At 42.7% G+C, this 13,888-nt stretch overlaps 1 protein-coding gene across 1 annotated transcript in view; it reads right to left on the reverse strand.

Moving 5' to 3' along the window:
- The window catches only part of LOC133342409 (mitogen-activated protein kinase kinase kinase kinase 3-like), a 78,182-nt gene that overhangs the window by 52,027 nt on the left and 12,267 nt on the right, over positions 1 to 13,888 (reverse strand). The window contains exons 2-4 of the mRNA XM_061551574.1: positions 3,099 to 3,156; positions 2,402 to 2,492; positions 282 to 346 (exon numbers count right to left, since the gene is read on the reverse strand). Of these exons, the coding sequence (XP_061407558.1) occupies positions 282 to 346; positions 2,402 to 2,492; positions 3,099 to 3,156 (214 nt within the window). The remainder of the gene's footprint in view (positions 1 to 281; positions 347 to 2,401; positions 2,493 to 3,098; positions 3,157 to 13,888) is intronic.

A 13,888-nucleotide genomic window follows, 5' to 3' on the forward strand; every position in this document is an offset into this window, starting at 1 on the left:
ACTTTATGGACAGCAGAGGGCAGTGCAGAAACACGCATTGTTGTACTGTATACTTCTATGTTTCTAAATCTATGCTCCCCGCCTTCACCAACCCCCACGACTCAGCATGATGAAGTTTGGTCAAATAAACCCCAGAACCCGCAAGGCACGGGAAGGCCCTTGACCAGCGGAGGATTGGCAAAGGGCTGCACATGAAAATACGGAACAATTGTTGACCAACACCTCAACAAAGCCTACGCATATGTAAAAGTTCAAACCCACAGCTGACTCAACATACATACCATGGTAAATGTCCTGCAGGGAGCCACCTCCGCAGTACTCCATGCAGATCCAAAGTTTATCCCACCTACGCACAGCACCCAGGGGCACAAAGTCAGCGTTCACTCCGCATCTTGAACTATCGTCTCAGGACAGTTACACGAGGCACGGGCACTTGACGTGGGAAATCCAGTACCTGTTTTTCTAGTTTGTTTTCAATACTGTATATTCAATGTACGAAACCTCCGCGGGTTGGGTTGGTATGCATAATCAGATATGGGCGGAGAGAGCAAAGCTACACTACAGGTCAGTGGGGCGGAGGGAGGCCTTGGCAGCATTGCTCACTGCAAAGTGCAAGGTTCACACGTGTGGCTGTTGACGTTCACGCAGTGCAGAACATTGACATGATGATGGCGATGCATTAGTGGAAGCACTGTGTGACCGATGGGAGGTAGCGTGGGTACAGAAACTGAGAGGCTTTGCCATAAATCAAATGGAAATATGATCCTTTGCTGGTGACGAATTGCTGAAGGAGTCAAGTGTCCATACATGCCCAGTGTGCAGCTATTTACTATGCCATGACACGTTACATTTCTACAATTAAATATTAACTCCTATTAAGCTGGTCGGGTGGTTTCAGTGGAAGAATGAGCAGCTTGCAATCGTAAGCTTGCAACTTTAAATCCTGTTTGGGGGTTGACTCAGCCCACCATTGCTCGGAGTTACATAAAATGAGTCACTTTGCAGGGAAGTCCACAATGGTTGTCCCATGGATAACTTCACCTCCACAAAGAAAAGTGGAATTTCCACCACTATCAGTGCTGTCAAGTGGAGATGCTCATCTGAGCAAGAAATAATTCAGACGAACTCATATCAGGCATTAGTCATGTTATCATAGATCAGGAATATACACTTTGCCCTTCAGAGATTCAAGGTATTGCATGATTCAGGGTTGCAATCTATTTATGGTGTTATTTTTCCACAAATCGTTGACATAGCATTGTTCACCTCATCTGCCTTTGTATAATAATTTCCATAAATTGCAAAAAATCTATTCGTAAGCACACAATTCAAGAAATGAACTGTGAGCATTGCAACACATTTGAATCAATGAAGCAATGCATCATTACACACCTACCAACCATGTAACCATGCTAGACCTTCCCTGTGAACTACCTTCATGTGCAGCAAATGCAGGAATTTTTATTTTCTTGAGAAAGCTACTTAACATAGTAACAAGCTAACAGTTCACATGTTTGTTTACAAGTTGCAGATTGTAAGTTTCGCAAATAACACAGGCACAACATACCGCCATCTTCTTCACCAATAATTTGTAATTAATCAGGTAGGAGCCCAATCAGCCAAGTTGCTTTTGTATTAGAGGCCTGGGCAAAATAAAAAGGGAAGTAGCTCAACAAGGAACTTGTTCAAAATAAAAACACTAGTGAAACTATATTAAGGGCACTGTAAACAAAAACAAGCATTAAAACCCAGTTAATCTGGCCAGCCTTCCGTGATTAAACCTCGTGATGAAAAACAGTGAGCTGATTGGTCCTCAGCCCAGTCACCAATGGTTGTAATAAAAACAGTGAATTTAGCTTCTCACTCAATATGGCAAATTCTCAGCTCTGAGAAATCTAAATATTGCTTTGAATGCCATGCAAGAAAAAATAATTGTGCAGGGTGTATGGAATGAGCCACCGAGTGTGTGGGTAAGAGGTCACTAGAAATGATCACAGAAGTAGTGCTGCGACATTTTATGCAGGCAGTTCTCAAATATGGGGTGATGCAATGCTCTGCAAAATTCCAAATGGACACTTCATCTCTTGAGAGGACACCGATAGAATTGGAATAAATTTGGGAGAGACAAAACCAAACAAAGCATGAAGATCTCTGTAGCTTAGACACACACCAAAAAAATCAGTTCTACAACAAACCATGCAGTATACATAGCATGTTGTTTGTTGAACTTCTTTCACACCATACGTAGCCAACCCATGCTCATCAGAAGTGCGGGGGAAGGACAACAAACTAAACACTAAAAGCAGCTTGTAGGCCAAGCTGAGTCATTGCCTTGGGGGAATGGGATACGTGCGAGCTTCTGAAGAGTCAGGATCACATGACAAGCAAGAAGAACAGATACCTGAGGTAGCTGCCAAAGTAGGCGACGATGTTGGTGTGCTGGCACTCCTGCATCATGATTATCTCCTGCTGGATCACGGTGAAGTCGTCCCCTGTATAGCGGCACGCAGTGGCAAAAAATATTTGTCCTTGTGTAGTGTCGCACTGTCCGGAATGGTCCATCAATACCAACATTTTAATTTGACCAATAAATGTGAGCACACTGCCTGTCATCTGAACACTGACATGAGACTGCCAAAGCAGCCACAAAAAGATTTCCTTCTTGGAAGAACCTTGCACGAAAATCTGTATAAAAAATTAATCCTTGAACTTTATTTTTAAAAGTGTGAGAGCCTATTGAGAGATGGGGCCATTTAGAATGGAGATCTGACATTACAGAAAGTAAATGGCGGTTCCTAGGGCCCCCTCGTGAATGCCACTCCAGAGAGCCCGAGTTTACTTGACTGAACTTGAAATGAGACCGACTCCCTCCCATTTTCCTCCATCCTTCCCCGAAAAAGGGATCTGACGCACCTACCACATAACACTACGGTCCTGCACGTCCGCCTATCCCACTATGCACCACTCACCTGTCGCAGAGGTTGTACACTCCCCTCCCCCCGTGTTTGGATCAATACAGATAATGTACAACAAAAGTGCATGGCGGTTCAATTATTTGGACTGCCTTGGTAGACTTGTCCGTATACTTGTACGCTTACCAGATTCTAGCTTGATGACCTTGATGGCTGAGAGTGCTCCACTCTGTACATTTCTTGCCTGAAAATGAAACAAACCGGAGCACAATCATTATTTAAATACCTTCAAGTGCAGATGTACAAACCAACCAAGTCAGCATATCGTATATACCACTTCAAAGTGAGAGTAAAGAGCATCACACAAGAGTTTTACACGTAAACAAAGATGTTTATTTTTACGTGACCCTGAAGGATTTGGACACAAAGAAAGGAGTCTCATTTATGGTTTGACATTGACAATCTCGTTTCTCGACAATATAAATAGCTATGAAAAAAGCTCCACCACACCATGATTAAAAAAAGTAAAAATAACCCAAATTACTCCATGTTGGGATACCTTCAAGGAAACAAAAATGTTATCACCAAGGTCACGTTCATTAATCTTGCACAACAACGAAAGAGAAGCCATTCTCGCATCAAATGAAATGAAAACCCAACCACTGGCCAGTTACGGAACTTTGAGTTGGATCAATGGCTTGGTTTGTGTACAACATCAGTGACCAGCCGTGAATGTGGGATTAGTTTTGAGTGAAAACTGCTCACTATGGGCTGAACCAATTTCCTCTTAAGTGCCTGTCAGATTGTAGTAGCCCGCATGTACTTCAGTCGTGCACACGTGTACACCCACACACACAAACAAATGGCATGTACAGTAGTACCGCACAATGAGGAAATTCAGTGTAATGTTTGTAGATTCAAGACAACTGCAAGAGCATAAGATGAAAGATTCCTACTCAAGCCTGGGAGACTTGACTGAATGCCAGAAGGCCACTTGGACCTGACATGGCCTGGCAAATTAACAGAAATTCTCTTGGCTATCAAATTGTTTAAAGGCAACCTCAAACTTTGGAGCTAAAAGGCCTGCTTCATCTGTACTCAGTTATGATCATGCGTAGTGACATACAACCACACATCAGCAATCCGACTGCTTTGAAAGGAAGCCACTGGGGCTATGCACTTTCAAATCTAAATTGAAAACTCGTTTCTTTGGAACTGCTTTTTGTGTTTAGTTTGTTGTGCTTTCCCTGCACTTCCGATAAGCGCGGTTGGCTTCATACGGTGCGACAGAATATCCACATACATACATCAACAGGAGTGTGTACCAGCCGGCGTGCGCGTGTTCACATGACATACACGCATGGCGATCATGGAGATCGTTTGACCATACATCCTCACTCCTCACACTGAGCAGTGCAGTTTGTCGAGAGGATTGGGGGGAGGGGGGACTAGGACCAGTTGAATTATCACTCATCGCTCAAGTTAACCAGGGCCAAGAATCAACCTCCGGTAGATGGGCACACAATGCAGCGAGTTCACCAGTGGACCACTACCCCTGCCCCTACCTCATAATCGGAGCGTTTACTCTATCAGCTGCATACCAGATTCTCTCCAGGTGGACCTTCACCAGCCGACCCTGGCATTACCAACATGGTGTTCTTCTGCTCGTGAACAAAATGGAAGCACTCAAATGAAGGAGGCTCACTTAATGGAACGCTTTGCCAACTTGCCGCACCTCGCCCCAAGCACCCCACAGTCATATTCATTTTCTTGAATTCATGCCTATTGTTACGAATTGCTGAGGCAGCTTCAACAATCACAGTTCAAAAGTCTCATAAACTAGTACGGTATTTGTACATTAAATATGAGTACAAAATACTAGTAAATTGACTGTACAATGTGGGGCATTCTGTTAAGTTAAATGTTCCAAAAAACACGTGAAAATGAAATTAAAACATCTGCTGCACTGTAACATCATATGCAATGGCACTGTGCCAAATGCGCAAACATCCAAAACAGGCAGGAACGAGTTCCACAGTGTGCCTTAATAAGTACGCTAAGGATGCCATGGCCATGCCTGCGTCTGGTTCCACGTGTTTTTTATGTAGTTATCTCAATACCAAAGTTGAATGTCGCAATACATCGACAGAGGACAGACTTATCGCCTGAAGTCGATGGAACAGGGGGCGGGCCACCCGTGACTCCAGAGGTGCATGTGACTCTTTAAGGATTGCTTCGTGACGTTATTCACATTGCATTGCGGCTCTTGAAATAGAGTGTTTTACCGAATTCGAACAAAAAACATACTTTTGTTATTTCGGTTGCGGACCCATGAAAATGGCCACTGCTGATAAAACTGCAAGTATCTTCAGAGCAACAGAACCTGGGCGTGCAGGATTTAATGACAAACTGGCCAGATGGATCAGACGTCACAGCACTGGGTTTGTACCACTTGTCACATGAGTTCTCATCTAGGTAACCGCCCGAGATGAAACAGAGTTCAAGTGTCGTGAGTTAACATGGCTATCCACCGCTGGATGAGGGCCTCCTCATTTCATGCAGGTTATTGGCCATACTTCACCACGCTGGTCAGGACAGGTTGGTGAAAGCGTGGAGCATAAACGTACAATACAATAGATTTCCCTCTCCTGCCCTCTGCTGCCCACCACATAGCACCACAGCCCCGATGACATCTGTGTTTGCACATAATGGGGCAGTCATCTAAGCACTATACAGGCCCAAGCCTGCTTAGCTTCTGAGACCTGCTGAGATCGGGCACATTCTGGATGACTTGGTCATAGGAACAAGCATATGTATAAAATGCCAGGAGCGCATTAATATAGTTACTGTTAGTACAGCAACAAGGCAAGTGCTTTCACAGGATCTATCACACAAAAATCGAAATTTGATGGCAGTCGCATTGTGCTTGTGTGCTACAGACCTGTTCCAGAAGCCTATGTCCAGCACACAAGAAATAAGCGTGAATATATGAAGGTAAAAGACCCACGTATGAATGCAAAGCTTGCTGGAATGAGCCCCAGTATCGATTTGCATACAAGGTATTGTAACGTAGGAATTGTATAGAAACAGGCATTGTATTGCTAAAGACGTATTATATCCCATCGTATGCTTATATGGTTCCATCATTAATTGCTTGTGGTAAAATGCTGTGCTTCTTCACAAGTAATACATGACTCAAAAGTGCCATACTGCACAAAGCTATTCATATAAACACACTAATCCTGCAAACTCTTTCAATAAATTGCACACCGCCTCTCGCAAGTAAGAAGAAGAATATAACAGCCGGCTAGTCAAGGCGCAGTGGGTGGTGTTGGTGCAGTGTCCGATTGAAGAAAGCGAAAGTTAATAAAATAATTGACATTGGCTTAAAATTTGTTCAACATAATACACTCTTACATACATACACATGCATAGCCAGGACATGTATGCAGCACAACATTGACACATTGTGTAACCTGCATGTTCACAAGCTAAATGTTTACACCATTGCACCACAAGAAATAAGAGTGCAAACATGTTTGATCAGTGCACACATTTCCAAGATGTGCGATTCTTTATCTACATTCCTTACATATGGCTCAGATTTAAGTAACTGTGTGACCTTCCCCATTCATCTGTACAGTTACGTGTGCATTCATGTGTACATTCACATGTGCAGAGTTGTTTGGTGCACATGGACAAATGGTTTAGTGACGTGAGCACCATGAGGCATGTTCCGATTCACCCAAATCGTGATTCAATGTATTGCCATGCTTTGATACAAAATGTATTCTCTTATGTATCCTTCATACCTATGATTTGCATTGCCCGTCTCATGTTCCAATTTACTACAATGATCTCAAATTTAAATTTGCAGATCATTTGCATAGTGAATTATGAATTTTTACACAGAATATATGAACCAATTGATAATTTAATGACTACATGCATAGCCCTGTGTTCAATGCATGGATTTCAACTCGGGCTCTCTCTGGTGCCAGTTTCAGAACTCTGTCCTTTGGGCCACTTGTCCACCTCCCAACAATGCCAGGAGAGTTTTAAAGTTCAAAACAGTGGCATTCCAATAATTATTCTCACATCTAGTAATAATGCAATTTGTAACAGATGCAAATTTGCGGACAGAACGGGCGCAACTCAGAGGCGTGGAGCCAAGCTCAGAGTCACTGGAAAGTCAGGTGGTAGAGGTGAGTGTTTAAATGTCTCTTGAAGGAGATGGAGGGGATGCTGCGAATGAGGGATGGCATTCCAGACTGTGGGGGCAACCATCGAGTAGCAGCGCATCCTATTTGGTAGGTAAAAATTCACACCTTGGTCACAAAACAGCGAAGGTTTATTGTATGGGCTTTAGTTGTATAAACTAAGACACTTGAATAATGTCTTCTCTAGTGGCAGTAGTCACAACATTGCATTTGGCACTTAATTGTTTAATTAATCAATGAAACATCAGTAAGATAAAGCCTTGCAATTTTATGGTCTCCAACAGACGCACACTAAACCTCAATGTTTTTTTTCTAATCTTGCACCTGCAGATAAAGTACAATAGTTAGACTTGTGACCCAAGGTAAGATACCCAATGTATATCTACAATGTATCTTAAAATCTAACTTAATGCTGTATTAATGGCTTAATGTACACGGAGAGAACATTAAGCACTCAATTATAATACGGTTATGTCTGAAGCTTGATTAGTTTGTTTTCCATTGTTAAAATACATGCGCAGTGTGTGACCGAGGGGACATGATCCCACTCATGAGAGGTTCGTCTGTCAATGCAACGAGGCCCTGTCAGCAAATCTGATCGTGAAACGCAGCACACGATGGCCGACCTCTTACAAGGAATGCCACGGGATGTGTGCGAGTAGGCCAAAAAGTTCCAGGTCTCCACAGAGGAAGAGAGCAATTACCATGAACTAAAATTGGCAACGAATCACAAATAACCAGATCTCAGGAGCGAAGCAAGATTGAAATTGGACGAGTGCTTGTACGGGTGACCACCGCACGTGAAACAGGTGCTGTAGGTTGCTGCGGAGATAGGACGCGGGCAGCAGAGGGCAGCGAAGAAAATGCATTGTTGTTTTGTCCTCTGGTGCGATGTCTATGCTCCCTGCTTTCACCATGACTAAGTAATGGCCAACGTGGTGAAGTATAGTCAAATTCAAATAACCCCCAGGACCCACGTGGCATGGCAAAGTCCTTATCCAGCAGCGGATTGCCAAACAGGCTGTCGCATCTCGCTAGTAAGGATGTACATATTAGCCCCCCTCGCGGTGTCGTTACTTGTTGCGATTCAAGACATCCAACTGCTAGATTGTTTTTTAACATAAAAATTATTTTTGCAGCATCGAGTGGCTGAAAGCAGGGTGGTCACGTGGACAAAATGCGTGCAAAATGTACAGATAAAAATATCACAAAACAAGGTTGTGTATCGTGAGCTTTCGTGATCGTTATTCAATCGACTAACCAATGCATTGCCATCCCCCTAATCTTCATGACTGGCGCGCAAACCACTGTCCCTCCCCACACAGCCACAGGTGACAGTGGTAAATGTTGATGCCGCAGAGGATAGGCCAAGTTTGAAATCGTTACAAGCTGTCGAACTTACAAAAAATATCGACACAAAGATAGCCCCTGCACATAAAACGCTCTTGTCGACATTCACAAGTGTGTGCACAAAGACATTTATGTGCACTTTAGTGACCAACAACCTGGGAGCCGTGGGTGGTTTTTAACCATTTTTTATATTGCTTCTGCTAATGAACTTATAGAGTCTCAGTCGCACAGTTTTCATACATGACTAAGTATATCTTCACCCATTTTGGAAAGAGTCAGTTAATGGCCAAGAGCAATTTGCTGTATATTGTAACAGCCTGCAAGCACTGCACCTCATTGCAATGCCAAGATATTATGATTGTTCCACAGAAAGGGGAATGCTGAGGTTCATAATTCTAAGATAGTTATAAACATTGCAATGAAAGAAACACAATGTTCTCATAATGCAGTTCACTCAACTATACTAACAATAAAAATAAACAAATGCGTTTTAACTGGTATCACAGAGAGAAGAGCACTATAAAACGGCTTATAACTGCACGGTTAATCTCACATATTCTGTAAACTTCCATTTTAGAAAAGTACTGGTATATGCACGACTTGACATGGCCAAGTGTGTGCGCCTCAAAATATAAAACAGTCGTAACATATATACACTCAACTTTTGAATTAAATGCAACCCCCACATTTTAATGAAAGGGGCGTCAGTCACGTGCTGTATAACGGTGGAATGCCCCCAAATTTTTCTATTGGGTTCTAATGTACAGCCCATGCAGGCTCATCGGTGATCCTTAAAAACGTAATAACCCCCCATGAAACCACGGCTCAAACTATTCTCACTTTTCATAGAAGAATAATTAATTACCACGGAACGTACATGAAAGTTAAATTGGCCATGCAGATATTAAAATTAGCAGAAACAATGAAGGATATTCTTCCTGGCAGGAGTGCAGACACAGTGAATCTGCCATGAGGTAGAAAGAGAGATGGATGGATGAGACACACAAATAAGGACAAATGCAAATCTAAGCAGAGCAACAGGCAAGCATGCCAAACAATCAAGAGCACTGTATGCTACCTGTATGGGGCTGCATTGGCATCAAATGAAGGGATACCCCACACCAGGAAAATTCTCCACAGCCGACCACGCTGCAAAAGGGCTGGCCACGAGTCAGCGTTGAGTCACCCACCACACACAACACTTTCTCCAAGCCACCGACTTGCGACATTTCACCGCGGTGGCGAGATGTTAACTACTGCACTTGGTACACGGGAGGTCCTGGGTTAGTTCCCCACCATGACGCCTATACATTTGGAACTTGCATGTGTATCTCCCCGTGGCAGGTCCTCCGGTTTTCCCTCCACATTTAGAAACATGTGTTTATACAGTAATTGTCTGCTATGTACGTGATAAGCCACTTCGTTGAGCTATCATTTGATGCCAGGTTGCTTCTGAAAAAGATATATAGCTGAGTGGGCCTTACTTGGTAAAATAACAATTGGTTATCTTCTTGGTTCTTTCGGTAAAGTCATGTAGAAGGGAAATAATAAAATAATAAAAATAAAACATAATAAAATACAATTCTCACTATTTTTTTATTATTATTTTATTTCCCTTATACATGACTTGATGCAGATGAATCCCTGCAGTAGTCACGAAAGCTTTAAATCGAAACAATTGGTTAGTATTACTTCTCGACATTTCTGAGCTATCGTGCTCACAGCCATTGCTTGGACTTATAATCCAAGTCTACAGTGGTCTTCTTCGTATGGCTGATGTTGATGTACATACACAACTATAATTTTACAGTGATGTGGTTGAGCCAGATAATTGCATCAGGAGCAGGCAAGTTTATCGCTGTGCTGCATACATGGTATATGTAAATCAGGCAATGAGTTGTTGTATATTACATGGTCTGTTCTGGGTGACCAGTCTCACTAGGAATTTATTTTTTCAATTGTGCATCAAGAATCCGCATCTGCCATGGTTTGTGCATATGTGCTTTTAGGGTCACGGCCCATAACCTTTGCGGAAAATCGAAGCAAGGGATCTTCTGCATCGGGTCTTTCATGAAGTGTGTGTGTGTGAATTCTCGTGAACTCCGGTGGGCTGTCCAAGCATCATCCGGGTGGAAGTTGCATTGTTGACGGTTAAGCACTTCGGTTCAAAAAGGGGCTTGGCATGCCCACAAAAAGCAGCGAGGGAGGTTTTTTGAGATTCCTGGCATCGCGGCGAATTGATGGCTTAGCGATGTGCGGAAACAATGGAAGCTGGGGCCGTGTTGGTTGGGGTCGACTTGAGAGTTCCGGCGATACACCACATTGCATCATTCAGTCGGACATCAACAAGTCGTGTGTGGATACTGTGGTCAAGTGTGACAATTAACTGCCCCAACCTGCATGTGTGCCCTGCAAGTGGACAGAGGTGCAAACCGTTTGTAGGAAAAACAAGTGACCTCCAACGGTGATGCAACTACTGACGCCTTACATGCTTCCAAGTGCAAGACAACATTTTTGGCTCTGCTTTTCAGCAGCGGCCTTTCGACACTGTCTCTAACCAGTTTGACAGCGTCTCGTTTAAACATGAGTAAGGGGAGTGATGACGCACCACTTAATTTAAAATCAATTATTCTGCTCGCAGCACACGTGTGATTTGTAAATGTTGCAGAGGCAGCGAATAGCAGTTTTTGTAATATATCACAATGCTACAAAAATAACCGATATTTCAATCGACTGGCGACCCCTAAGATCGAAAGTTCATTTAATCGTGAAGGGGCGATCAGTTCCGTGTCTCGTCGTGAGTAAAGTATCTTAGTTGAGTTTCATGAGTAGACCTGTGTTTGACAGGTGAATGTAAATTATTGGTTAATGTGTAAGTTGTCCAGAGTGGACCAGAGTCAACTGATGCTCACAGAAGAATATATTGAACTTTGGATATGTTGCCCCAAGGGTGGGAAACGCATTATCAAAGTAAAGTCAACTTAGAAAAGCCATAAAGCAGATAACTTGCTTTCATCAGCACAAAAGTCAATCCACTGTTTACCTCTGTAGCATAAACAATTTAATCATATTAAATCAGTCGCCTAAAGTTCAAGGATAATGGCAGTGAACAGTTGTATTCATATATGGCACCAATTTGAAAACTGATCAACAGAAAACATGTTTCACATTTATTTCTCATCAGGCCCCATTGTGTAAAAGGTGGTCTCAAATTGTAATCCTCTCTCTGGCCTCTATTTATGAGATTAGGAAAAAGGGACATTGCCTGAAACGTCACCTAAGGCAGTGTTAATAACGAATGTATTGCTTCATGTATTTATAATTTCTGCTTGTGCACCACGTCAACGCAATATCACCAAAACATAGGTTTATTGTTACTAAGGTACACTGAAATACAAGTATTTTGAGTATCGTATTGAGACATACACCCTCAGTACATTGACATGTTGCATTCCCTTTGCCCAGTGCTACATTTATTTTATTTTGGTTAAATAATCAAATCAAGGCCTCATTTTAAACAAGTATTGTTCAACAAATATGACAACCCAATTGAGATAAAGCAGAGGAAGAATAACAGACAAAGCCACTGTGCTTGAAAACCAAGAACGTTCAATCAACCAACATGGCCATTCCGTACCTCCGATGAGCAGTTGGCTACGTATGGTGCAAAAAAACTTCTGCATACATACATATATATACAAACAAAGACAAAGATCCCCTGTATAACCTTAACAGACTGTTGGGGCAAGTACTGCGAGCAGGCACCTATGAAGGCCGCACAGCACAGGAAGGGGACATACAAACGAAATTATCAAAACCCACATTTGCATAGCGAATATATTATACTATATGTATCAGTCAATTCTTTCCCAGTGTCAGACACATTCGTGACAGATTAAACTTCCACCATATGCACGTGTTATTTTTATCTTCAAATCACGTGAAACAACGCAATGAAATTTGACCATTAGCAAAAAGACACTATATACATAACAGCACTAAATTACTTCAAACATCACCCCCCCCATCACCCGAGCTTATTTGTAAAATGCTTACTGGCTTCAGTAGCCAATGCTGACATCTGTTGTCAATATTCCAGAGAACGAAACCCAGCCCACATTCTTACAATTCTCAATGTCCCACGACTGTTGCTTATTTTTTTTTGGACCGAGCTCAACTTGATGGGGAAGATTTTGACTTAAAACTTTCGTGACTGCAGGAATTCATATTCTTTAGTTCTTTCGGTAAAATCACGTAAATATAATTTTTTTAAATAAAAATTAAAACCACAACGTTTCAATCGCAACACAAGCAGTCGTCATCAGAAAAAGGGGGTTATAGCCTCTAAAGGCAAACTGTTTATAAAGGTTTAAAATCGGCGTAGCCCAAGTGTCGGCAGCATAGGCAGAGCAGATAATGTTAATGTAAGGGATGGTCAACGACGGCGCTGTTGGTGGGTTTCCACCAATTAAAAGGCTGCCAGATAAAATTAGCATGTCAATGTAAGATCGCAGAGCCGCCGTCACGTCGAGGTCGGCACGCGGAGGTGGCTGTGTTGGTGAGAAATGTAACCTGTTCATAGAAGAGCCGAAAATAACAACTAACATCGGAAGGTGGCAGGATGGGAACATCACAGCCAGTTATGACTTAAACTGGTTGATCACGTCCTTCCAATGATTGCTAAGTTTGTACCCATCCTCTCGGTTGAAATTGTGTCCGTATATATGGATGGCTTCATGAAGGAATCTTTGTTGATAGCCAGTGGGTTTGCAAAGTACTATCGTCTTAGAGAAATTAATTTCGCGTGAGCCTACCGCATTAAAACAATGATCAGCCACGGCCGAGGTATTGGTCCTACCATGTTTCAGATCTGCCTTATGTTCACGAACACGGTCAGTGACATGTCGCTTAGTTTCCCCAATGTAACTACTGCCGCAGACACAGCTTAATTTGTAGACGCCAGGATATTGCAGGTCAGGGATCTTGTCCTTCACAGATGGGATCAGATAACACATTTTATGTACCGTGTTAAATCGGACCTGGATCTTGTGTTTGTTCATGATTTTGGAAGTCTTTTTGGTTACCCCTGCTATGTATGGCAGATCCTCAGATGGCTCCTTCCTCACGGTTCGGGTGATGGCTTTGCGGATTGTGTAACAAGAATATCCATTCGCCTTGAGAGCTTGGTGTACGTGTTTGAGTTCACCGGTTAGGTGTTCATGGTCGGAGATACATTGAGCTCTATGGTGTAGAATGTTGATGAGGGAATTCTTCTGGGATGGATGGTGGTGGGAATCAGGTTTTAGCTAGGCATCAGTATGGGTTGCTTTCCTGGAGACAGAATCGCTCATTTAGCCATCTGGTCTCTTTTGGATTAGGACATCCAAGAAAGGTAGCTTGCCATAT

Source organism: Lethenteron reissneri, chromosome 14, assembly GCF_015708825.2.
Source record: "Lethenteron reissneri isolate LAM-NWPU_2019-01 chromosome 14, ASM1570882v1, whole genome shotgun sequence".
Classification (NCBI taxonomy): Eukaryota; Metazoa; Chordata; class Hyperoartia; order Petromyzontiformes; family Petromyzontidae; genus Lethenteron; species Lethenteron reissneri.